The sequence below is a fragment of the Passer domesticus genome, chromosome 8 (genome assembly GCF_036417665.1).
Source record: "Passer domesticus isolate bPasDom1 chromosome 8, bPasDom1.hap1, whole genome shotgun sequence".
NCBI classification, from domain to species: Eukaryota; Metazoa; Chordata; class Aves; order Passeriformes; family Passeridae; genus Passer; species Passer domesticus.
In genome coordinates this window covers 28,926,885-28,953,331 of record NC_087481.1, presented here as the reverse complement: position 1 = coordinate 28,953,331, position 26,447 = coordinate 28,926,885, and the positions used below count along the sequence as shown (strand labels likewise).

Sequence of the window (26,447 nt, the reverse complement as noted above, 5' to 3'; positions counted from 1 at the left end):
CCCAGCCCGGACTACGAGCCCCGTGGTGCCCGGCGGCGGCGCGGCTGCGCGGCGGCCAGGGGGCGGTGGCGGAAGCGGAGCCGGGCCCCGCCCGCCGCGGCCGGGCCGGGCCGTTGCCGCCATGCCCCGGGACAACATGGCCTCCCTGATCCAGCGGGTGGCGCGGCAGGCGCGCATCACCTTCCGCAGCCCGGCGGGGCCGGCCTTCGGGGAGAACCTGCACCGCCTGCAGCAGCTGCTGGACGAGGTGCGCGCCGAGGACTTGCACTTGGCGCCGCGGGGGCCGTCGGCCGCGGCGGCGGCGGGCGGGGATCCGCCGTGGGCCGGCGTGGTGCCGCCCGTCAGCTACATGCACATCTGCGAGACGGAGAGCTTCAGCATGGGCGTGTTTCTGCTGCGGAGCGGCGCCTGCATCCCGCTGCACGACCACCCGGGCATGAACGGCATGCTGAAGGTGCTGTACGGCACGCTGCGCATCGCCTGCATGGACAGGCTGCCCGCCGGGGCGGCCGCGGCCCCGCCGCCCCCCGCCGCCGGCAGCGGGCCGTGCCTGCGCGCCCTTTTCCGCTCCCGGCAGCAGTACACGCGCGCCTCGCCGCCCTGCCTGCTCTCGCCGCACACCGACAACCTCCACCAAATCGACGCTGTGGACGGGCCCGCCGCCTTTCTCGACATCCTGGCGCCGCCCTACGACCCCCAGCACGGCCGGGACTGCCACTACTACCGGCTGCTGGAGGGGCCGCCGGCGGGCGCGGAGCCGCCCGCGCTGCCGCGGGAGGTGTGGCTGGTGGAGACCCCGCAGGCCTCCGACTTCTGGTGCGGGGGCGAGCCCTACCCCGGGCCTCGCGTCTGCCTCTGAGTCGCCGCCGGCGGCCCGTGCCGGGCGGCGGCCGCTAGGGACGATGTGCGCTCGCCCCGCCGAGAGGGGAAGCCGCCGCCCCCCGCCCGGCCGCCCCCCGAGCCCGGCGGACAGCAGCGCCGCGGGGACGCGGTGTCCCGCGCTGGCTGGAGCTTCGCGGGAGCGCCGTGGGTCAGAGCCTTCCTCTGATCGCGGGCTTCGGAGAAATAAAGCGCCAGAATGTGTTTATGCCCTTGGGGCCGATGCGCGGGAGCCGCGTGATTAAGCTGCTCAGCTAAGGGTCGGGGAAATATTCCAGCATCCTGTGTAAATAGTTAGGGCCACGCATCAGGGAGGGGGTTCAGGCTCCAAAGGGAGAGTAAATGCAATAAGAATTGTCACAGGGCGCCCCGGCTTTTCTCAGTGGGGCTCCCACTGCTAGAGCCAGCTGGCACCACGGGACTTGGGGACTGTACCCACTGAGTTTGGGAAGGGGCGTTGGTCTGGCTGCGGCCTTTGGGGACTGTCTCCAAAGCGATTCTCAAGAAGAGCCGTACCCTGCTAATAAATAACAAATCCAGAACAACTCCTGTGCCAGGACATGCTCCTCCAGTAAATGCCAGTGGTCAATCCCCAGGGCTGGAGTTAAGGAAATTACTTCTCCAAAGTCATGGACACTGTCAGGTTCAGAGTTACTTTTCAACAGTTCTTTCAAGTGTCATATACAAGATCTCGCTATTGCAACTGAGAATTACTGAGTGCATCTATGCATACTTCCTTCAGCAAGAAGGAGACAGCTGCTGATTAACCTCGCTTGGAACATCTAACACTGCAGTGGCAGAAGGTGGCAGAAACTGGGCATCATAAGAGAAAAAACAACTATCCACTGTTGTGGAAGCTATTCTAGAAACACAGCGTATTTGCAAACCCTCAGTGTACAGCAGCGCATACCCTAGGTACTGATAAGATTTGACCTGATGTCTTCTCTTTAAAGCGTGGTCTGTGTTTTTATATGTGAACGCTTTGGGCTTTTGAAGCCTTGCAGTTTCCTTCTTTATACTATTTATAAAGACTACTTTTTCATAAGGCTTTTAAATAAACGTAGAGTAGAAGAGACACCATGAATTTTGCCTTGCTATGATGGAAGCGCTCCGGAGATGCAGTTTGTCCACAGCAGGGGATGCAATCTTTCTAACACGGGAGAGAGTTTTTCTACAGGTGAAGTGCCCCATCTGTGCTGCAGGGACTGGTCTTGTGCCTGTTCATCCTAACACACACTTCGTACCACAAACCCAGGCCAGGGCAGCCTTGGCCATCTCAGTCCTGATTGCGAATTTGAGTAAGAAAACGCGACTTAGCAACCTCCTAAGTGATGTACCAGCCTGCTCCAGAAATCATTTCACAACTGGCTTCACTTTTCTGTGTATTTATAAAAGCAGACTTGTTTTTCCTGTACAGTGGCTTGTATGTGTGAATTTTTAAATGATTCTGATATGGCATTGCTGCTTTTTTTTTTTTTTCCTGGCCTGCGAAAGAATGAATGTAATATAGAAGTCAGCATTATGCATGCATGGATTAATTATTTTGCAAGGAAAAAATTGGTAGAAATTATTTCAGGCGATTTCCATTTATTCTTTGAGCACTTAAAGGTGTCTGATATTTCTGCAGCTGGCTTACCTGTTTTTCTTGGAATTCCCCTGCAGCTTAGCATTAGTTAATGTTTAACAATTCTTGATCGAATGTAGTCATTAATTATAAGGCAATGCCTCCCTGTGTTACAGCCTGTTTCTACCTCTCTCCAAGCCTAATGCAGACAGTTATCCTTTTTCAGAAGTCCACAAAGAGGATAGCATGGTGCATGCAAACAGCTGTACTGGAAAAACAAACTGCGACAGTGAGCATTTTTCATCCTAAATACTCTATCCTCCCCTTAGGTCTTTCTGCTGAGTTTTTAATTTTTTTCCTCCATGTGTAAAACCTAGTCAAGATGTTTAGTGGGACAGTATTTAATGCATCTTTGTGAAGAGGACAGCATGGTCACGCTGCGGAGTGCTGGTTAACCATGGCAAAATCTTTTTTTTTTCTCTCTTGTTTTTCCTTTTTTTTTTTAAATTAAGGTGTTAGTACCAAAGTATTTAAAGCTGGAAAAATAGCAAAGAAAACCTGAGATGCATTTTTTTTAAAAGCCTCTTTGTGTAACTTCTTGCTTACTCACTAATTGAAACTTACTTCCTATGTTCTGGATATCTGTAAGCGGAAGGTTTAAGTCTGTAATGCCATTCCTTCTCTCTGCAGTCTGGTTATTGTGTTTTCACGACAGCAAAATAACTATTATTGCTGAATTGTAAAATAAATACAAGATATCTCACCAGTGACCAGTCATTACTTTCCTTCACAAGTACGACAGCCTCGAGCCAAGCACAGTGCGGAGCTCTGGTTTCTTTGGCCTGACAGTTGAACAGTGTGACCGGCTTTTCCTTGGGAGGCGATGCTTAGCCCTGGATTCTCAGCCCAGATCCTGCGGGCAAATCCAGGCACATACACTATTGCTGCTTCTGAAGCTGGCTCTCAGTGTAAGGCACAGACAGGAGTGTAGGACCATTGATACTGTGCCATGTGAGGTGCTCTTGTAGCCGTACACTAGTCACCAGCAGTTTCCTTAGTTCACATCTTTTATGATTTCAGTGTTGTTTATATCATTTTTGCTTTTGATTTGGGTTTTAATTTTGTAGCGTGGCTGGAGACAATAGTTTGGACAGTGCAGGGGGAGCCTTGGATTGTGTCTGGGTAGCTGAGATACCAATTTTGCTCAAGATGCTCTGGCTGTGACCGAGCTTTGGTTATCCAAGGCTGTGGCGGTACCTGCAGAAGCACAGCAGTCGAGGAGGCCACAGCTTCTGTATGACATCCCTCCAGCTGGCTGTGGTCTCTTGGGGGCCAGGACCATGTGGGATCAGGTGGCAAAACTGCAAACCGGGATGTGAAGGCTTACTTGTGCTGCTAAGGTGGATGGTGGGGCAGTGAGCGCAGCTTCTCCTGCAGAGGCTGGTCCATGCCCAACTTCAAAAGCTGTCTTGGTTCAAAACCGGACATGTCGCTTCAGCTCCCACTGAAGAGCAGCTGCCCCAAAAGCCGGCATGAGTTCCAGAAAATGGGGAGCAGGGATTTCTATCAGACAGAAAAGGCAGGTGCTGCTGGGGCTTTGCGCTATGGGACCTAACACCTGCGCAAGCAGAGGCTGGGAACCACCAAGAAAGGACTTAACCCCTTCGCCCCACTGTGCTGGACTGTGGTGTTAGTGATGTCCGTCCTGCACAGCTCACCTCTGCAGGGCGGGCCGCACCAGGGTTCTGTGTGGCAGGGGGGCAAGCCCGCGGGGCGCTTACGGCCCTGCACCGATGGCAGGAGCTGACGGTGGGGCCGAGGCCGGAATAGCGTTTAAAAAAACCAAAATAAGTTTACAAAAAAAAAAAAAAAAAAAAAAAGGGGCACGATATTGCGGCCATGTGGGTTCAGCAAAAACAGTCCGGGTGTGCCGCGGGGGTGAGCGCCGCCGCCCCGGGCCGCTGCGGAGCCCCCGGGCGCGGGCGCGGCGCCGCCCGCGCAGCTCCGCGCCGCCGGGAGCCGCTTCCCCCGAGCGGCGGCCGTCGGGGCGGCGGTACTCACTGTTCCGGAGCCCACTCGCGGAGGTTGCCTGGGGCGGATCGTAACCGCGGAACAAAACAGAATGAGTCAAAAAAAAAACCCACCCCGCTCCCTGGTTAATATTATCCCGTCTCCGAGGGAAATTCCCGCGCCCAAAAGCGAGTGTTTGTACGCTGGGGCCGAGGCCGCAGGTTTTCCACGCCGAGGCTTTGCGGGGCGGTGCGGTGCGCCCGTCGGACCCCGGCTGGGCTGCCCCGCAGCCCGTCCCGGACCCCGGGACGCGGCACGGGTCGGGGACGGGCGGGGAACACCCCCTCCCTGGGTCAGGCCAGGGAACCTACGGAAATAAAGATGTCAATTTAGCATAATTAAGAGATTTATTTGTCGTCTTTTATAAACTTTGTAAGCACCTACCCTATTGTCGAAAAGTTTATTTACAGAGTGGCCAGAAAGATACCCCCCCCCTCTCCTTCCAGCCCCCGTTAGTGGTTGTGCATTATTCGTGTTACCTGCGGCGCGCTGGGTCCCGGCCGACCACGGGCGCCGGTCCCAGCCCGAGTATTTACATCCTGTCCCAAGTCCTACTACAAACGGAACACTTTTAAGTCACCAAAAAGAAAAACAAAACCAAAACCCCAAACCAGTGCGTACAAAAATATAGTCTCTAAAAAAAAAAAAATCCCAATATTAATAGGCAGAAATGTACAGCCATACTAAAACCAGGGAGGGAAAAACTTTCCGGTCTCGGTGTCGCCGCTGTCGTCGGAGCGGATCGGTAAGGCACCCCCCACATGCAGACAGGGGACCGGGCTCTACACCACACAAGGCACCAAGGACACCTCACCACGACGGCACTGCATGCATCCATCCTCCCGCCGCAGCCCCTATGTACACCCGCCGCTCCGGCCCGCTCCGGCCCGCCCCGGCCCGGGGGAGCCCCGCGGCGCCGCCAGGTGCTCGTCGCGCCCCGCCGGGCCCCGCTCCGCTCCGCGCCCGCCGCGCTCGGCGGCGGCTCCGCGCTGGCTCCTGCGCGTCCCGCGCCGTCAGGGCGTCCGCGTCCGCGCCGCGCAGGGGGCCAGGGCGGCGGTGCCGCTCCCGCCGCCGGGTTGCGGGCACCCGCCGGCGGCGGCGGCTCCTTTTCGTTCCTTCTGGCGCAGGTGAATCTTGGTGTGCCGCTTCCTTTCATCGGAACGGGCGAACTTCCTACCGCAGAAATCGCAGGCAAAGGGTTTCTCGCCGGTGTGCGTGCGGATGTGGGTGGTGAGGTGGTCGCTGCGGCTGAAGTTCCGCATGCAGATACGGCACTGGAAGGGCTTGTGGCCCGTGTGGATGCGGATGTGCCGGGTGAGCTCGTCGGAGCGGGAGAAGCGGCGGTCGCAGCCCTCGGCGGGGCACGGGTAGGGCCGCTCGTGGACCGGCGTCTTGCTGGGCCGGTTGGGGTACTTGCGGGGCCGCAGAATGGGCCGCAGCGGCAGGTGGTGCGGGCTGTAGGCGCCGGCGGGCAGCCGGGCGCCCGCACCCTCGCCCCCGCCGCTGCCGGGAGCGCTGCCGGGGGCGGCGCCCGCCGGGGGCGCCCCCATCGTGAAGTTGCGGATGGTGGAAAGCGGCGTGAGGGGCGGCGGGACGCGGAGCGAGTCGAGGGGGCAGGGGAAGGGCTTGCGGTCGGGGCCGGCGTGGAGCTCCCGCTGGCACTGAGGCGGCGGGAAGAAGCCGCCGTACTCGGGGATCATGGTGAAGAGCCCGCCGTCGGCCGCCGCCGCCTTCGGTGAGGGGTAGGAGGGCGGCGGGGGAAAAGGCAGTGCCCCGCCGCCGGCGGCGGGCAGGAAAGCCGAGGAGGGGTCTTGCGGGTACAGGTCACCGCAGCCCGAGTAGGGCGGCGGCGGAGGAGAGTAGAGATGCTCCAGGTCGGCTGGCTGGCCCTGTGCCATGGTGCAGCCGAGGGCCCCGGCCAGCGGGTTGGGGGAGGTGGCGGAGGCGGCGGTGGCCGAGGAGGCGGCGGAGGAGGCGGAGGAGGCGGCGGAGGAGGCGGCGGAGGAGGGCGTGCTGACCCCCTGCAGGATCCCCGCGCTCACGATGTTGATGATGCCCTCGGGGTAGCAACCGGCGCCAGGGTACTGCGGGTCGATGGAGAATTTGCCCATGTAGGTGAAGGTCTGATTTCGGGAAGCCGGGGCATTGGGCGCGAAGCCGCCACCGTAGGGCAGGTCCAGGGCCCGCTTGTCGCCCATGTCCACGTTGATCATGCCGTCTGGGGGGGCAAGGAGCAGGTCAGCCCTCCGCGCCGCCACCCGCCGGACGACCGGCACCGGTCCCAGCCACCGCCCGCCCCGGCCCGGCGCGGGGCTGCGGCGCGCACATGTTGCGCTCCGGAGGCAGGGGGGCTCCGCGCCGACTGCAACTTTCCCCCCCGAACTGGGTGCGGAGCTTGGGCTGCCGCGAAGGGGCGGCGGGGACCCGGCCGGGCGGCGGGAGAGCCCCGGAGAGGGTCCCGGCGCCCCGTCCCAGCCCGTCCCCCGCCCGCCGCCCCGAGTCTCCGCCGCCCCGGCGCTCTCCGCGGGCGGCCCGGCCCGCACCTGCGAGGGCTCCGCTTACCTCCTGCCACACCGCTCATCTGGTCGAACGGCCCTGCCAGGTCGGCATTGGGGAAGATCGCGACCGAAGTTGGCAGCGCGGCGGAGATGTCATCCGCCGGGTAAATGGCCTCGGGGAGCTGGTGCACGAACCCACCGAGGGTCACCGGGATCTTGTCTACCGCCTTGGCGGTCATCATGGGGGCAGCGGGGCGGCCGGGGGAGCGGCGCTCCCGGCCGGCGGTGGGCGCTCGGGGCGGGGAGGGGAGGGAGAGGAGGGGGCGCTTCCCCCTGCCTCCCACTACCACCAGCGCGGGGGGACCGCGGGGAGCCGGCGCGGCATGTGCGGGCGGGCGGCCGCCCCGTCGCGGCGGTGCGGTGCCCGCGGTGCCCCGGGAGCGCCGCGCTCCCGCCGCAGCTCGCGCTGGAGGACAAGTCTGGCGGTAACTATTTATGGGGGCCCCCTGAATGCCCGGGACGTCACTGCCCATATAAGGACTGAGGAACGGGCCCGGCGGTCACGTGGGCGCCCGCGTGTGGGACCCGGCGGCCCGCGCCCGCCCCGCGCCCCCCGCCCCGCGCACCCTCCGCGCCCCGCGGGGGCGGCCCCGACCCGCCCCGGCCCCGCTCGGCCCCCGCCGCCGCCCGCCGCGCCGCCCAGGGGGGTATTCCGGTGGCGGGGCCCTTGTCCTAAAAAGGCGAGGATCCGGCCCCGCCCCGCCTGCCTTTTTAGGGCTTGTTCCGGAAAATGTTTAAAAAGGTTCGGAAAAGCAGAGGAGGTCCTGGGGCCGCCCCGCCAGACCCCGCTCACTTTCTCAGCAGCCTGTAACCGCAAACCGGCGGCGGGTCAGGAAACAGCCGCATGCACGGAATAGAGCTTCTCCTTTGTCAAAGAAAAAGTAATTTTAAATAATAATTTTTTTTTTTTTCTGAATTACGGGTGGAAAGAGCCGCCGAGCAGAGCGACTCGGCGGCGCTGCTTGTTTTGGAAAGTGTCTGATCTATATATACCGCCGCGAAAACGGAACCGCCTGCTCCGCCGTCGCTGGGTTGTTATTGTATCGACGGGCACAAGCGAGGACGGGACCGGGAGGGGGGACAGGAGTGCCCCCCCCGCCCCACCTCGTTCCGTTCTGACCCTGCCGCTCCCGCTTTGCTCAGTTCAGCCTCGTGCTCCCACAGTTTCCATCCTCAGTGACATTTCCACTGCCGCTTTTGCTTTATTTCTCCATGATCTCCTCCATAACGAGGGTATCAAACCAAAGAGTGCTTAAATTCTGGCTTTTTTTTTTTTTTCTCCAAAGTACTAAAAATAACATCCCTTGTGCCTCCCTTCCCAGGAGAAGCCAATCTTTCATATGCTGTTCCCAAGCTTAGAGCTTGCAGCCCCTACATCTTCTTGCTGATGAGGGTGTCAGATGTAATTATTTTTGAAAGCTGTATCCCATGTCACTAATCTCATTACTTGGGGATATTTCATCTCGTGGCTGTTTATTACTGCATTTAGGAAAGCAACTCTCACATATGGTCTGTAGCGTGCGAGGCCCTTTTTCAATAGTCTGCAGCGAAAAAAAACAACCCATTGACAACCCAAGCAGCAGCAAGACATGGCAACATATGAGAGATATTATGACAGTGCATTCCTGTTCCAAAGCAACAAGCCAGAGAATACATAGGAAAGCTAAAAACTCTTCGCTTTCATTTTTGACTGCAGCTACCAATGTTTACAGGTCTAATACATTACAGCCTGTGCCGCAGAAGAGGGGTGTGCTCGGGCATCCCTGTGGGGTATAGACTTACCTGCTGCCTTGGCTCCCAAGCACTGTCACAGTGTCTCTCAGAGCCCTCTTTATCCATGCCACACCTCACACCCCAGCTGAGAAAGGCTCCTTCAGTTCCTCTAGGTCACTGCTTTGGTGATGCTCCAGGTTCATTACTTGTCCAGCCACCACACCACAGAGTCCTAGACAGCAGCATCCCTAGAAAAATAAAGGTTTTAGGGGCATTTGTTAAGGAATAGTAGGCATAAAGCCAGATATTTGCCTTGATGAGAGTTCAGGGAAGTATGCACAGTAATTAGTAAATATGTAACAGTGGTTTTTAACGTAGATTTTTGTTACCAGTTCTCTCTAGCACTTAATGTACAGCCAATACAGTTTGACGTATGAGATTTAGTTGAAAGCAAGCTTTCAGTGGGATTCTAGATATTTTCATTTTAAAAAACCACCTCAATTTAAAAGTAAAATTTAAAAGTGTGACAGAGAGACAGGTTCTGGGAAATTTGACTGAAAAGTAGGAGCAATTGTATTGTACCTTTCTGTTACAGCTGAGCTATAATTGGTCTAATCGCTACTATGAAAGAACAAAATATTGGAATCTGTTGTGCAGTGGGGTGAGTTACTTTACATGAATTTGAGAAACAGTAACTCTAAGTGCAGTACCCTCCTTACTGCAAAACATTGCAGATATCTCAGATTTAGGGCTTATGGATATTCTACATCATCTTGTATTAATCCAAAATACCATAATGCCCACTGATAACACTAAATCATAATGCACACAGAAGAAAGGAGAACCAAGGTTTCACACCCCACCTTAATCCCCCCATGAATCAACTCTAGCTTTGAACTAACTTGGCTAATTTAATATTCTTCCACTACGGAAAAGGACTGAATGAAAGACCAACACAAATAAAATTTAACTTCACCTGTGGAATACTACTGTAGTTGACTTGGCTGGTTAATTTTAAAAGGCTTCTTAAGAATAGAATAAATTGTGTCTGATTTCCAGCCTTTTCAGGGACAATCAAATCACTCGGCATCTTTCAATGGGGGCTTTGTCTCAATGGCAGCTGGATCTGGTGTGGGGCAAGATGGAAGCATACTTAATGCTCAGTTTCAGGAAGTTGTTGACAGATGAAACTCAAATGTTTCTGGGCCCTTTTCAGATATCCTTGCTGTACTGCTTTGCATGTGCTCTGTACCTTTGATCCCCATTTGGCTGATTACAGCAGACTCTGAAGGTTGGACTGTCCAGCTCACACTGATGTTGATGGCCCTTACATGCAGAAATATCCTCCTGACTTCTGTGGTTCCCATAACCACGTGGCTTCATATGAGTGACAGATTGTTGGTGCAAATTGCCAAATCCCCAATCACACCAAGAGCCTCGAATATGCCTGACCTCTTAGTGGCTATAGCAGTGATTGAGGATGGTTCAGAGCTGAGAGGCAGAGCTTCTCTCCTATTCCCAACTTCTCTGAAGCCGGGCCCCTTTGGATTTACTGTATTTACTCTCTTAACAAGCTGCTAGGTGACATTGCACTGTGGGTATATTTTCCTGCAGTCATTCTCTACCACCAGTACCTGAGACAGGAGTTGTAGAAATAAAATCATCTTTGCCTGTGTACCTGAGTTGAGAGTGGCTGAGGAAGAAAAGGCAGTTTATCATCTGTGGAGCTGGCAACACATTTAACCAGCTTAGCATCACACATTTGAGTCATCTCTCCAGGGGGTTACTATGCTTTTGCAGCAAAACTCACCCGACCTCCTGTGCTAACAGGCCTGCATGGGAAACACACCCTGCTGCTTCCACTCTGCATCCTGCTGCTTTCAGGAGGGTTAAGGTGGCCCCAGCTCAGCAGGTGCCCTAGGGAGTAGGAACTCATTTGGGAACAGGGAGGTGTTTACAGATTGGAGATGAATGACCCTGACAACAGCAAAGAATGTCTGTCCTAAGTATGGGCTAGATTCATGTTTGGGTTGGTGAGTTTTTAATGTTTCATGTAAAAGAGAAAACCTACTCTCCAAAGCTGAATTTCATTTTCCTAAATTTGTCCCTTTGCACTGGGGAAAGATTTGTCATGCCCTCGCAGGAAGAAATGCTTGTTTACTCTTTCACCTTCTGTTTTGGCCAGGGGTGTCTGCTGGACTCCCAGGCTGCTGGCAAAAGCCACTTCCCTTTAGTCTGCCTTGCCTGCCCCTCACAGGCTCTGAGTCTGCACTGGCCAGTCACCAACACCTGGAATCCAGCCAGGGAAACCTGCTGTAAACATGAACTTACAGAAAACATCTGGCTGACTGCTGGCATGCTCGGGGAAGGGGATGGTTAAAGAGCTGAGAAGGCATCCCAGTCTGCCCTTAATTACAGTACCTTGAAACCACTCTGTGGTTTTCAGCCAAGGCTGCTTGTTGTCTTAGGATGAGTGCCTGTAAATTTGAAATAAGTAAATAACTTTATTGTGAGTCCTTGGCTTAGGATAGCAGTAGCAGCATTCTGAAGGGTTATTTAAATGTCAATAACTTTTTCTAATTCGGGCTATAGGAATTAAATAAACTCATGTGGAATCAATAAACTACTAGTTTAAGTTTGTGTGGCTGTGAACAACTATGTGTGACAGAGAAAACTTCCAGTCAAATAAAACCAACAACGAACTTGTTTGCTCAAAACTTATTCTCGTTAATAAACACGTAGAAAATTTCCTAGATGTTCCTGTACACGGTTTCTAGCGTATATATAAAATCCGTGGTCCTACTTCCATGAGTTTGCCAGGGAACACCCGAGGGAACGGCTGCTCCCGCGGCTGTGGGGAGGGGAGCGGGAGCGTGTGCGGGCTCCACTGCCCTCTCCTGGGGAAAGGCGCTCTCGGGAGCCAGCGAGGACAGCAGCCGAGCACAGAGCGATGCCTTGGCCTGAGTTCTGCTGCTGTTTCGCCGTACAACAGCACCGCTAAAGGTTTTCATCACACTCGTGCTGCCTCTAGGGAGCCTCCAGCCCTGTTGAGTCAGAGATCCCGGCCACAGCCTGTGACCCCCACAACGCCAACAGTGCCGATGGGGGATCACGTACTGCAGTGAAGAGAGAGCAAGCCACAGAGGGCATCCCTGCTGAAAGGCTAAAATACCAGCTCTGCATGCTGCTTGCTGGGGGGACAGAGAAAAAAAAAAAGAAAAAAAAAAAAGGAAAAAAAAAAAAAGTTGCTTCTCAGCTGTGAAAATTACTGGGATACACATGTCATTCATGAGATAAGACTCAAAATAATGACAACTTTGTTTCTAAATAGCGATAGTCTGCCTGCAAAGCTTTACTTCCCAGTCCTTTCTTCTGAAACTAGTTTTACTTACCCTTGTATTTCCTGGTCCAACATGCCTCCTGTGTTTTGTGTAAACACTGCCTTGGCCCATGGCTGGGCCTTCAGTCCAGAGAGAGACTAATCGAGCACACCCCTTCCTGATGCAAGTGGCCTTCTTCCTTGAAGGACTGAAATAAAACAAGTGCAGCAAGAGTCACATTTTCAGTTCTCTTGGTCCCCTGACCTAGTGTTTGAGTGCTTAGGAAGCCTGTCAGAAGGGTTTCTGGACACATTCACTTTATAGGAAACAGTGTTTTCAGAACTGGGCATAGCTTTTTATCCTCAGGTGACAAGTCAGGTATAACATCTCTCTCCAGCAAACCAGGAGGGAAAGCAAACCTCTAACACAATTTTCCAAGCAGTTTGCTATTGAGAAGAGATAGAGAAGAGCTCTGTGGGGTGTTTCCCAGAAACTTTCCATCTCTCCAAGGAAGCTGGAACCACTTACATGACTTCTACATTTCCAAGCACTTGTTTGCATTTGCTCTATGTGCCACTTCTCAGAACCTGTTTCCATTTATGTCTCATTTCTCTCTGTTTTGGTCTTAAAGAAGTCTGCCTTCAGCCATGAAAACACTCAGATCTTTGCTCCGGGTAAGTCAATCTATGTGTGGTTCTGGCTTTTCCTTAGTTTTGATCAGCATTTATTTTCTGATCCTGAGGGTATGCCTACATGCTCCAGTTTCACCAGAAGTCCATCCTGACTGTGAATTCTTTAGGACAAGGGGATTCAGATTCATTTTCAGCAAACTTACCCACTGGATGGCTTTTTGTCAGAACAGACAGCAAATTTTATTGCAGCAGAGAATTAAATAAACAAACAAACACCCACCCCCCAACGAGATTAAAATAAGCAACATGTTTTGTTTTAAAATTTCTAGGGCCAGATTTTTAAGTGGCATAAGTTAGCTTGAGTTTTCTGATCATGTAACCTCTACAATCTGAGCAAACAAAAAAATTTGATGTGATTTTATTTACAGTTTGGTTGCTTTTCAAGGCTAAAACCCCAGGTTCTCCTGAGAGCAGGCATGGTCCTTTTCGTCCTATATTTGGGTTACTCCACCTGTTTCACAGGAGGTTGTTGCTGTCTTTGATTTGTTTTCTCTGCTGTGATGTACTGTCCTTGTTCTTTCACCTCCCTTCTCACTCATGTCTCTCTTTCTACTCCCTTGTCCAACCTTCTCAGCTCTCTTTTCCCTCTTCCTCCTCCCGTCTTTCCTCTTCCTTGGTAGTTCCTTTCCTTCCCCCTTATCTAAGCAATTGCTGCCAACATCTATATTTGGAATAGAGTGGGAACAAGCTATTCTTGTGACTTTACTTTGAAATAACTGAGAGGAGCAGATGATTTTCTTTGAATAAATAGAGGGTACATTGAGAAGACAGGCTAGTAGAGTCAAAACAGCATCATTAGGGAATACCTGCCCAGCAGGTTCATTTTTCCCAACTCTCAGGATAACTTAATCAGGTGTTAGTTCTTGTTTGCTCTGTTGAAGCTTCAAATCCTCCTTTTGTGCACAGTTCCTCTCTCCAGGTTAGTAACCTGAGGTGCTAACAGAGATCTAGCTCATCACCACAATGTCTGGGCTCTCAGACATCAAGAGGAATGACTGCCACCTAACATCTCAGATGCCAAAATTAGGTGAACCTGGTTACATATTTGTTTAACACCTGAACTTACTGCCATTGCATCTCCTGGTGTAGTCACAGGGTACTGTTATAGAGTCCCACTTATAGGGGCTTGTTGGGAAGAACAATTTGCTATCATGCAATATGATTTCTTCATGTCTTCTCACATTAACTCCTTCTCATCACCAACTGTTCCTCATCCCCCCTGCCATTTAAACTGCTGTAAGCAACACATTAACAAAGCCAGCAAGAAACAGAGCCACCCGAACAGGGCAGCACAGAATGTATTTCTCCCTATCTCCCATATTTCTGTGTTTACACAATTAACTCCCACACTGGCAGATCAAACAAGAAATTAGGCCAAATAAAAAAATCAGCATCATGGCTTAGCTTGTACCACAGAAAGACCCAAGTCGATTTGTCTACTCCCAAATGAAGCTGGTTCTCTTAGTACTCTACTCCTGTAATGTGTTAATGTGTCAAACAGCTTCATACAGGGGAAGATACATGAAATTACATGCAGAAAAGTGCAAAAACAAGATCTTTCCTTACAAGTTAAGCATCCAAAGGAGAGATGACTGTCAGTGTTAGACAAAAAACTAGAAAAAAGTAATTCCTCTACCCACTGATGATTTCCTGGCATTTTACAAATGTTCCAGCTAACAGAAATGGTCATTTTGACTTGGTACTTCAACAGTGGTGTCTGCAATAATTGTAAATAAGTTCAGTTTGCCTACAGAATATAAGTCAATACCAGTATCTTAGGAGGGCAAGGCTGACAGATCTCTAACGCTTTTCTATCAGACTAATACAAAAACAGATCAGTCTTCAAGCAAACAGATTCTTTTCTATGTTCACACTACTACTACTGACACCACACTGCAGATCTTGAATGTGCAGTGTAGACCAACAACAAACAGCCTAAGCAAAGGGAAAAATGAATGACCCAGGCTAAGAAGCACCATCTACTTTCAGCATTAGCAGCAATTCCCAGGAGAGATTGCCAAGTGTCTCTGGGCTTCTGTCCCTTAAAACTGAGCACAAGGGAATTTAGTGCATGCAGACATAACAATGTAATAACATTTCATACTGAATTAAGTGCATGTGCAATGGTTAAGTGCATTTGATTGGTATCAGATGAGTTTTTGCAATTTTGTGCGGCCATAGAAAGGACATATCTTTTATTTATGTGTTCCCAACCTGAGGATGACAGACAAATCAGGTTTGGCATATTTACAGAACACTGATTAAAATGGTGAACTCAGAGTACTCTCCCCTGTTACCTCTCCATCCCCTGTCCCATCCCTGCCATGCTGGCAACTTGCAGCTTTCCTCTCAGTCTCCTTGATTCCACATGCTCAGTGCAGCTGAGTAAAAACTGCAAAGAGCATCTGAAAAATAATCTTTAGTTTAAGGCTCACAGGGCATTCAGGGCACAGACCTGGGCCAGTTTACTGAAGAGGTAGTTAGCCCACAGCTGTGTGGCTGCAAACAACTCTGCATTCACTAGCCCAGGGACCAGAAACTGTTTCCCAGGCTCTCAGGAGTGCAATGTGTCTTTGATTTTTATTATCGAGCAGATATAGGATATAACTACGGCTTGGTTGTACCTAAGCCATAACCAAACCCCACTGAGATGTGCACCCCAACCTCCCTGGTCTGGACAAGCTGAGAAAATAAGCATTTTCTGAATCTTTCTAACACCACTCAGAATGGAGGGAATTTTTCTACCCAGAGTTAGAGTCCTTGCCCATGGTATGTGATGTGCTGGATTCAGTCCTCTTTTCTGCCTAAAAGCATCTCAGCCCATTTCTTTAATCTTACAGGACAGCACCCAAAACCATGTCTCAGGGCCACTCTCAGTGCCTCCCCATGTCTTTATGACTAAGGCTTTGGGCTTTATGTGAAGTGAGCCAGCTGCACTGTCTTCATATTGGGGGTCAGGGTACTTGCCTGGAGAAGAGCTGAGATCCAGCAGGAAGACAGAGCTTGTGTTCCAATTCCTGCATTCCAGTGTTGTGCAGGTCACAAGGAGCCCACAGGCTGTGCATCTGTAGAAAGGTGAATGAGAAAACCCTAAGTGCTGCATCACAAGTAGTTAAAACCACAGCCTGCAAGCACTCTCCAGGCATCCAAGGATGGACAATCACTATTGCCATACTCACACCCCAGCCCCCAAAAGGACATGGAAAAAGAAGGTGTGAAGAAAGAGCTGCTCCACACAGATGATGTTTTTTACCTTAACTCATAAAAGGGACAGGAAGTATTCACCCTGGGATGTACAATAGCAGCTCCTTAAAGCTAGACTGAATAATCATAGACTCACAGAATCAAAGAATCAACTAGGTTGGAAAAGACCTTGGAGATGATCAAGTCCAATCTATAATAATAACATATGCTCATAACCACATCATATTCCATGCTGTGACTGAGGACAGTGCTTGTGCTGGAGCACACTAAAAACAGCATCTCTGCCACATGCCTGGACAGCCTGAGCAGGCCTGCCATGGACTTTGCAGACTTTTTGATAAGCACAATTATTGAAACACAATTTCAAGTTGACAACATGTCTAAAAACACACACAATGTCAGAGAAGGAATGAAATGTTGCTTCCCCCTCCTTCCCCAATCTCATTATAGGCTAAGGAAAAATAATGTATGGAGAATAATACTTCACCATCTAAAGAGTTTTTCTGGTTTCTAAATCTAGTGAAGAGTCATTGTATATTTTGACAGAAAAATGGATCAAAATAATAAAGTGAATACAAAATTATATTGCTGTCAATAATTTAATTTACACAAAATAGCACTGTGACATGGTAATTGTTATATATGATGCAGCATTCAGTATAATATTTGGAGAATGCATTATAGAAAGTCAACATTTAACTACTAAAATCAACTTACATAATCAAAGCTGTCAGAGAATCTTTACAGTTTTATATTAATTTGAATGTAATTTACTATAGAGGTGTCATTCTTAGAGGTACTTACAATAGTTAATGATCTCTGCATTTCCATTATAAAATCCTATTTTCAAAGGTTCATCACTTGGTCTTAAGAACTCTGAACCCTCCGGCACATTTTCCTTTTCCTTACAAAAACTCTGTTAGACAGTTTAAACTTTTCTCTCGGAGCAGATACTGTGGTGGCTTTCCAAATTAATTTTGAGGATTTGCTAATTTGCTGCTTGCTACCCCAGGATCTCAGAAAAAGAAGGGTTCTTTACAGAAGAAGTCATTACAGTTACTTTTTCTTCTTCCATTTTCCTGAGCATGTTACCCCTCAGACCATTTTTCTTGCTGAAAAATCTAAGTATCTTCCAATATTGCATCCAAGGCTTCTCCATCATTCCTTCACTCTTTCCTGTTTTGCTGCCTTTAAGCTTTCTTCCAGGTCTTTCTCCTCATCTCAGACTTTGACTCCCAGCTCTGTTCTGTGTCTTCTCAGAGGCACCCACATTTATTCTGGCATCTGCTACTTCCATGGCGCCTGTCAGTCCATGGGCTCTCCAGGCTGCAGCCTGTCAGCCTCACACCTTTTTTCAAGCTGCAACCATAATTCACTTTTCCAACCCATTCTAAGTCCAACAATTAGTTTTGCTCTAGCAAGTACATTTCTCTCCCTAATCCTTCAGGCTTGATTCCTATCAGACATTTGCCATCACCCACCCAGACCTGCTCTGTTGGTCGCTTGGTGATTTCCAGTTTGCCAGCCACAGGAACTCTGCAGCCCTGAGGCATTAAAGCTGTTTTCCCCTGCCCCAGGCTTTCTGCCCAGGGGGTAGGACATTGCAAATCAACTGCCCACAAATACCTTGTGCAGGTCATTTCCAAAACCAGAATTTGAAAGGCAGATTGTCAAAACAAACTTATTACCCATAGTTAAACTAAAACTAATAATTACCTTACTTTGGCAGACCTGCTCCAGTTCATGGGTCTAGTTTTCCCAAATCCTGCTCAAATTCACTTATTTTTCATCCATGTCACACACACAGCTGTCATAGATCCCCTAGCTTTCTGCAACCTCAGTGTTATTAGGCAAGACCCAACATGGAGAACTGCATCCAAAATCCAAATTATTATTACCATGTAAACATTTAGATTTACACGGACGTAGTTTTGTCACTTATCCAGGATCTATTTATTTTCTCTACAAGGAGAAGAGCTTTTTAAAATATTTGGGATGTTCTATTCTAGCCATTCAGTCTTTTTATGGCCACTTTTGTCCATTGCCCACATTTACCCAAAACACTTCCCTCCTTTTTTCCATCATTGTCATTTGAGTGTTTGAAAAAAATGAATATATTACTTTCTAATAATTCAGTGATGGAATAAGATGGAAATCTCCTTTCCCTTACACACACTGGAAACAAGATTTGCAGCTTCAGACAAAAAAAAAATCTGTGGCTTACCTATCATGTTACTGGAGGTGGAAAGAGAAACTGTCTCATAGATGTCATGTTGTGATGATGGACTTGATTCAAGGGAAATGTGCTCATATTTGGACTGGATAGCACTGGTGACTGACTCAGCAAGTCAGTTTAACTAGGACAGATAACAATGGGAGTATTCTATTTGATTGTTCAGATTCATAATTTAGTGATACAAAGAAACTCTAGAAATTACTTTTATTTTTCCCAGTGGATATCCAGCTGGACACAAGAAGAATTAGTGTCTGAATAAATTATATTTTATAGAGGCATTTGACACACTTCAGATTTTTATTCTGGTTTTGGGAAAAAGCTCTGGAAGACTGACGATAGTATGGACTACTGTCTGAAAGCTCCGGATGTTATTTCATCATTCTTTGTGTTGAGGAAACAGGACTGGAAGATAAAATTTTAATACTGTCAGAAAAGTCAGCCACTGTATGGATCTCTTCTCTGCGGGATGAATGGGACCTGACAAACGCAGGAGCTTAGAGGATGATCTTCCAGACTGGATGATAATTCTTCCATTTTCACTGTCCCTCAGAAGAATCTACCAAACCCGTTTATCTTCATTCAGTATTTTTACTGCTTGAATCTCAATGAAGAGGTTTTCCTCTGATGTAGGTAGTCTGTTACCAAATGCCTGCTCTCCCGAGGTTGACGCCCACTTCATTCAAGTATTCCTGGTGCAGCGGGGATGTTAGTGGCTACTGGCTTGCAGCCAACATCCCACACGTTTCCTCCGCAGCAAAAATGCCTTAATTCTGACCCACTGCCTTTCAAGTAGATAGTGAAAAAAAAAAAATCAGTCACAAAGAGCTTTGCTTTTATCTGTATTTCCCCTTCAGAAAGATCTGAAAAAAACTTGAGATATTGTTCTTTTCTTTTTGAAGGTCCACGGTCAGCAAGGGTGAAGCTTGGTGCTGCTGTTAGAGCTTGAGCCACAAAAGAAGCCAAAGGCACTCAGATGTTTGTAGATTTGGGCAGAGGAGTTTGAAGCAGGGTAAGTGCCAGGGGGCTGCATCCAGCAGCTCTCCTGAACACAATTCCTTCTGAAACTGTCACCTACTGTGGGAGCTTGTTTATCTCAGGCAGGGCGCTGACAAAAGTTCAGAAGGGATGGTAGTTTTTGGCTCTCAGCTGAAGTTTTCCATCCTCATCACAGACAGGAAGAGCACTGCTGACCTTACACAAAGCTGGGGCAGGGTGTGCCGAGCCCAGCATGTGAATGAGCAAGAGGAACCTGTACTTGCTCCCAAACTGGGCACGCTGCAGGCCTGCCATGGCCACCAGCAGTGGCTTTGAGATGTGACCAATTATGCAATGCACACCCATTCTTAGACCCACAAAAGCCAAACGTATAAATGGTTTTAAGACCAGTGCACGGAAAATGGGATCTAGTGAAACAAAGCTGTCCATTTCCTACCTCCACTGCATATAATCCTAACGGAAAACAACACAAACACGTCTTATATTTGAAAATCTGGCCAAGCAGAGGTGAGCAGAGGTCCAGCAGTGCTCACAGGGGAATGTGGAACCCAAATTTACAGCACGAGGAGCACTGGAATCAGAAAGCAGGGAGAAAAAGCTTTTGGCAAAGCAATGGCAAACCATTGAGATCATTTCCAATGGTGTTGTCAGGATGCAAGAAAGATAAACTACTCTCTGAGTTAATTTTATGTAGTGAGAAATATCTGAGGGAAGACATTAAGAAATAGATATAAATCAAAAAGATACCGGGAAAGAAAACCCCACAGACAACTACAATCTGGGAAAAATCACCAAGTGAAAGGCAGATGGCCAAATCTTGTGATACAGATAGAAAGATAATCTACTTGGTTCAAAAGAACAAGAAAATCTGGATGGCTAGAAAGAAGGGAGATAATTAAATGGAAAGAAAGGAATTAATTAAAGTAATCATTAATGCTGACCTCGCATAAACAAAGTTTCAAAGATTGTACACATGCTAATTTGAGGAGCAGGATGGCTAGAGGTGTGGAGAGAATTAAAAATATTCACTCCTCTATACCAGGGATAATGGGAGAATCTGAATGGAGATTAAAAGTATTTGGTACCGTTCCAGTGGATTGTGATCTTGGAAAAATAACATGGAAACAGATGTGACAATATACTGAATTTAAGGAGAATTGCAAAATGTACAGATGAACTCAAGGAGCAAAATTGTAACAGTAAAATGAGCATAGGTTAAAACACAAGCTGCAGAAAACTGACAGCAGGAATGATTTCAGGAAAAAAAGCCCAGTATAGGTAAATTGGATGAAACAGAGGAAAGGCTGGCAGCCATCATCACCATGACACTTGTATTACATCTCACTTCCAAATGCAGAGTCCAATCTGGGAGAAGGCAAGAAGCAGAATATGCTCTTTATAGGGAGGAAAAAAAAGGCTTCTTTCTTTTGTAAGTTCCTGTGTCAGTAGCCATTTTATAGGGCTGCCAATCATGGCATATCAACTGAAAAGCCAGATCATTTTCTAAAGCATATACCTTCCCAGAGAAAGATTTTCAAGTTGACTGTGTACAATCCAGCTGCTGCTTTTAATCTTTCCCTGACAACAGTAGTTGTTTTATTACTTTGACAGTCATTTTCAGCCCATGAATGGTACCACAGTCCTTGTAAGATAGGAAAACTCTTTTGATCTATAATTTCATAAGGTTTAGCAATAGACAAAGGATTTTTCTGGTATACTTGATCACACACTTGCTGAAGTTTAGGCCTAGAGCCAGTAAAAATGCACTGAGCTACCCTTTTGGAAATACACAAAAATATTTCACAATTCATCACAATTTTTGATGAATAATGACTGCCAGAAAAAAAAAAAAAAAAAACACCAAAAAACTTATTATAAAATGCCATCTATTAATGGAAAATTAAAAACCAGGTTACTCCTGAAATAACTTTGATACATTGCCACAATCATTTTTAACTGCTATACTGTTTTAATATAGTATGATCTATAGGATAGAAAATATGGATGCAAGATAGGCATAAGTGCAAAAAAGGAAGGTATTTCAAACTGTCTGTAATAGCTAAGAGGAACTGGGAGAAAACTCAGGCAGACAGAGTAGTTTTCCAGCATAATGACTTGTTCTCTGCTCTACAACTAAGAACTGCATATTTTGTGCAGTCTGAAATACTGTATAAGCTCTAAAAGAAAATGTATTTCCAAACAAGACTAGAAAGCCATTGAATAACCATTCAGAGTGAAAAAGCAATGGAAAATTTAAAAATCTGTATTTTTTATTAGTACAGGCTGCAGTACTTTGAGCACTTACACATATGTTAAACTTCTCACACATGTGCATCCCATTTTCTTGTCCTATTCCTATTGGAACACATTCTGCTTTTCCTTATGTATAAGGAATTAAACCCGAAAACATTTCTGATATTCTGAAGTATAAGGACAGTGTTTCCAGGAGAGGCAATAATTTAGCAGCAGTCAGCTGAATATGAAACTACCTGTGGGGAATATTTAGATAAGGTGCTGCATTGAAGTCTAACTTCTTTGAATTCCATCCTTCAAAAATTCTATGTCCATTGGCATAGCCAATTTCCATAAAGACATTCATTTCTAAAAATCCACACTAGGTTTAAAATTTAAAGAGTGAAAAGAAACAAATCCCTTTTTTGCTGGGTGCAGTTAGAAATCAGTCATCTTGATACTTAGATTGAACAGAAGGAAATTAAGGAGGATTAAAGGATAAACAGGAGTGACTCTTCCACTCCTTGCACTGTTCAATTGTTGACATCTATAGTATTCCTTAAATAAGTATATTTCAGTTGACAAAAGCGTTGGATTTCATACCTTTTGCTAGTCAGCTTCTGTTTATAATCTCTTGAAGTTTCCACAGAATTCCCGAAAATCACATTTTCTGGCAAAATACCAGCCTCACTCCTACAGTCTAACATTCAAAACACAAATACTTTGCTTCAGTATTTTCAGATAAACCACTTAATTTGGTTCCATTCCATTATTTTAACAAAATATTGAGATGCCTCTGTGCAATTATTTTAAAAAAACATAAGTTCCTCATGATCAGCTAAAACTGACCCCAATGTCACTGACCTCAAGAAATCAGCTCTCAGTGCAAGCAGAGATCTTAATTTCCGTTTCTCTCATTTGTCAGATCTCTAAATGAAGGACTCTTTAAAGGGTTATCTTTCTCTAAACACTTAAAGTTGTATTTTTAGCCCCACTGTTTTGGAATAATGCACATCTCTGAGCTTTGCAGATTCTTCTTTCCATTCTTTCCTTCAAATTAGGAAGACTCAGAGGAAAGAATTCGGCCACTGTTGTTTGCTAATTATGTTGAGAAGTGCCTACAGTACATCAACCTCTTGCATCAGACCACGCTTGGAATTACAACTTTCTCAGCATTTGCTCACTCAGCCTTAAGTAACTGAATTATTCCCAGCCATTAGCAATTCCTGGACTTTCCCTTTGAGACCTCAGTCCACTACAGTGGGAAAGACAGACTTACTGCAGGAAACATGGCCACATGTTTCTGCATCCTTCCTGCCACATCTTGCAAAATGCTTAAGACATTGTGCAACAAAAATGAATGAAAATTTGAAAGCACAAGCAGAGCTGTGCTCTGATAATCCATGCAAACTCCAGTTCATGTAGGTGTCAGCTCTGGGTGCTGTGGATAACTAAGAGGCCTGCCTGGCTCCAAGCCCTGCTGGAGGCAGGAGCAGTTCCTCCCCTCAACCCAAGGTGCAGGGGTTGACTGCTCCCAGCACAGCAGTGCCTGGGGAGTTTCTGCTGCTCCAGACTGCCCTGGTGCAGCAGATCATTGCAAGTACAAGGCAGCAGCTCTACAAGCCTGCAAGAACTTTGTGCAAATAGGACTGGTTATTTTTCAGGGGGCACAGAATACCCCACCAGGACCATTTTGTTGTCTGTAATGATGTTTACTTAACTGATGATCTACATCTGCAGAAGCATCAACTTCACAACCAATTATTAATCAACAAACTCACCTCCATGCTTTCTGTTTCCAACACTGACTTTCAGGATATTTCATCTAATAAATCTGAAGTAGACATGTATAAACAAACATGGCATTATACTAAGCTTGTTAATTGTGCATCAAGATACACGATGTTAGAAGTACACCCAGTACTGGAGCTCATGGAAGATGAGCATGCAAAATGGAAAGATTATTATCTACGTGATCAGAACCCTCAATTTGTTTTAGCTTCATCTGCTTTGGAAGTTTTGACTGAAAATTGTATTAATAATTTCCAAGTTGTGACTAATTGATTTAAAATGATGTCTCCATATGATATTGCAACATTCTGCACACTGTACCTAAGAACAATCAGACTGAAGTCTTTCTAATGCAGTGTTGTGTCTCTGTTAATTTGTGAAGTACAACTATTCCTGCATCATTCTGTGTGGGACAAGAGAAATAGTAAAGAGCTTTTTGCCTTAGAAGAAGAAGAAAGAAAGAAAAAAGGGAAGTTTTCTCCTCAACAGCAAATAAAGGACCCAATCTCTTGGCATCAGTTCACTGACTCAAATCATCTCTTGGAGAAGGAGACAAATGCTGTCTTCTGAATTACAGTCTGAGTAGAAGCTTTTCTGCATAGTGAAGCAAATCAGAAACATAAGGCCCTCATTAGCAGAAACAGCTTTTCCAGGAACAGAATAGTGACTGGGAAATCATCTGATTCCTGGACACCCAGCATTTCAGCCATCAGCACCAAAACCAAAGGAAGGGGGAGGCCAAGGGCCCTGGCACAAAGCTGTGCTCATAAGGACTCTGCTGCAAAATCTTTTCCAGGCACTGGTAGGACAGTATCTGATTTCATTTGGGCTGAACACCCTTACAACTCCTCACCTTCCTCCTTGACCTGAGAGAACTTCTGCAGCAATCACATTCCCACACCTCTTTCTGAGGAGGAAGGATACCTGTCTTCCCCTGGCTTCAATGTCTGAAGTACCTGCCAATATCAGTAGATGTTGGCACTGCTGTACCAAAAGGTCTGTTGCAAAATGCAGGTCAGTGTTCTCTGATAATCCAAGAAATTGTACTGCTGAAAAGGAAAAGTTTAAACAACCAAATAATGACTTGCATAGCAAACAACACCCTCCTGTCTCAGCTCTCTGGCATTCTTCCAGCAACCAGTCCTGGGCAGGGTGTTGCAGCATCATTTCAACTTTTGGCATGAGCCCTTCCTTCCAGTTCCTATCTTTTCCCTCAAATCAGAAAATGCTTTGTGTTACTGGAGACAAGGAAGCATCCTCCTCTGGTTAGAGATTCTTTAAGTATACAAGGAAAAGAATGAAGAATCAAAATTATGTCTATCATTTGTATCAGTTATACATACATACATACACTCGTATATATATATATATAATTTGTATGGGTCTAGCTTCTTATCCAAAATTTCTTACATGTAAATAAGACAATTTGGATTGTGGTTTGGGGCAGGTGGTTTCTCATGCAAATATATGAGGCTGCATTACAGCTAAAAATGTTTCTTTTGAGCACTTAACACTGTATTAGTATGAAATTATCTGTGCAAGCCTTTTACAGGTGATGTTCTTAAGCCTTGAGTTAATTAGTTTTGCTAAACTAAATGGACTGAAACAGTTAAACCTCATGCATTTTCTATGAGCAGTTTGTAAACAGAGAAAATTATTGTCCCTGATAAACTGAGCATCAATATGAAGCAAAACCATGTGTTCAGAAAAATTTCAGCAAATGAGGTAATATTGTGACACATATAATGACCTCTCAGAAAGGAGAGTAAATATATTTGGTAACAAGCTTCCAAAGCAAACTAGATATGTAGCACTGACAGTTTTGTTGTTTTTTCTTCATCAATAAAGTGGAGGAAATTGCAGAATTGATATTTATCTTGCCCTTTGACACTTCTTGCTGTGAGATTTCATTTCATAACTATTCCTTGAAAGAAGAGGTTTTAAAAACCAGAATGACCTGGATCCCCAGCGGTGAAAGGTGAAGTGGGCTGTATTTGGAATCACCTCTGCAGAAAGGGAACACCTCAATAAATGCTCTGTGTGACCAGTTCTGACAGAGGGTTCTGTATCTGCCAATGCAACCTGCATTTTTTATGCTAGTACAAGTCAGAATAAATATTATCTCCCCTCATGTGACAGACCCTTGATAAAGCAGAATTGGCCTGGTAGATTAGGAGTATGTGTCAAACACAGATAATGGGGGAATCCCTTTCAGCTGCAGCACAGCACCTCAGCAACCATAACAAGGCCAATTTAATGAGCCTTCTGGTTTTCAAGAGATATTAATTGCAGTCCTGTCACATAAGATACAATTCAAGATAAAATACGTAAAAAGGGGGGGGTGTGGAAATTGGATTTCATTCCATTTTTGTCATGATTGTAAATTTTCTTGCAGGACTGTGTCACTGCTGATCTGAATACCCTAGATGGCTGGCACGCTGCTGTAGAACAACATTTATTGTTACAAGTTATGTTGAACACCAGAAGAATGTCAGGTTTTCTGCAGAACCTTTCTACCACTATGATTTTTATTCTACCCTACACATTTTGTTTGCTTGTTTGTTTTCTAAAAACACAAAACTCATTCACCCAATCATGTGTCTCCACCAACAAGGATGCTTCCTCATCTCTCACCAGTACTATCAAGGTTTTATAAATGGTTCTGCAAATGTCCCATTTGATACTTCCTCAGGGACACTCCCAGGCTTACAGATAAATATCCATCCAAGGGTTGTGCTGGATTGATGTACAAATCATCTTCACACAAGTAAATCAGAATTCCCAGTTCAGTGTTTCAATACTTTTATCTCCATTCAATCAGTTGTCATAATTGAATAAATGTTCTCTGTGTATTATATAAACTTTGTACTGCCAATGCATGTGCTCTCAGGCCAGGCTCCTTCAGTCAAGGCAGAAGGTGGACCTGCCATTTGCTGGATGCTGCTGCATGGCAGCAAGGCTGCTCTGCCACGTTGCATTTTCACCGGAGTCAGAGCAGCTGCAGGCTGACCCCCTGGATGTGGCACGTGCTGAACAGTGGGTGCTGCCTGCAGGTGTATTATGGCACTAAACAGGTCTCAGCCACCAAGCTGCTCATCACCTTGTACTGAGGATTTTCCATTAAAATTAATTCTAGCAAATACATTGTTACTTTTGTGGATGCAATGTGCTTCTGAATGAGATCTAAGTTGT

General features: G+C 47.3%; 3 protein-coding genes and 1 long non-coding RNA gene across 7 annotated transcripts in view; 2 read left to right on the top strand and 2 right to left on the bottom strand.

The window, feature by feature from the left end:
• Nucleotides 1-3,206, top strand: ADO (2-aminoethanethiol dioxygenase). The gene has a single exon (XM_064429984.1). It carries the CDS (start codon nucleotides 122-124, stop codon nucleotides 857-859), a length of 738 nt encoding a protein of 245 aa, XP_064286054.1. The 5' UTR covers nucleotides 1-121; the 3' UTR covers nucleotides 860-3,206.
• Nucleotides 2,369-7,626, bottom strand: EGR2 (early growth response 2). Its single transcript, XM_064429961.1, has 2 exons — nucleotides 7,076-7,626; nucleotides 2,369-6,731 (listed from the first exon to the last, which is right to left on the bottom strand). The coding sequence occupies exons 1-2, from the start codon at nucleotides 7,542-7,544 to the stop codon at nucleotides 5,527-5,529; spliced, it is 1,674 nt and encodes a 557-aa protein (XP_064286031.1). The 5' UTR covers nucleotides 7,545-7,626; the 3' UTR covers nucleotides 2,369-5,526.
• LOC135306324 (uncharacterized) lies at nucleotides 5,749-26,178 on the top strand. Its single transcript, XR_010367116.1, has 3 exons — nucleotides 5,749-5,880; nucleotides 19,136-19,245; nucleotides 25,651-26,178. It is a non-coding gene; the product is annotated as an uncharacterized LOC135306324 (long non-coding RNA).
• Nucleotides 8,236-26,447, bottom strand: part of LOC135306315 (uncharacterized) — a 79,263-nt gene continuing 61,051 nt past the window's right edge. The window contains exons 3-6 of one of the 4 annotated variants that reach the window (XM_064429981.1): nucleotides 15,764-15,861; nucleotides 12,177-12,312; nucleotides 11,206-11,261; nucleotides 8,236-9,910 (exon numbers count right to left, since the gene is read on the bottom strand). In XM_064429981.1, the coding sequence (XP_064286051.1) occupies nucleotides 9,895-9,910; nucleotides 11,206-11,261; nucleotides 12,177-12,312; nucleotides 15,764-15,861 (306 nt within the window). In that variant the 3' untranslated portion in view covers nucleotides 8,236-9,894. The other 3 variants (XM_064429983.1, XM_064429980.1, XM_064429979.1) reach the window with 3 other exon arrangements.

Excerpts from the sequence above, each read along its gene's own strand:
- EGR2 (XM_064429961.1), bottom strand. The coding sequence starts at position 7,544 with ATGGGCAGTGACGTCCCGGGCATTCAGGGGGCCCCCATAAATAGTTAC. Across the intron at positions 6,732-7,075 it reads GATGAGCGGTGTGGCAGGAG|ACGGCATGATCAACGTGGAC; the intron begins GTAAGCGGAGCC and ends TTGCCCCCCCAG.
- ADO (XM_064429984.1), top strand. The coding sequence starts at position 122 with ATGCCCCGGGACAACATGGCCTCCCTGATCCAGCGGGTGGCGCGGCAG.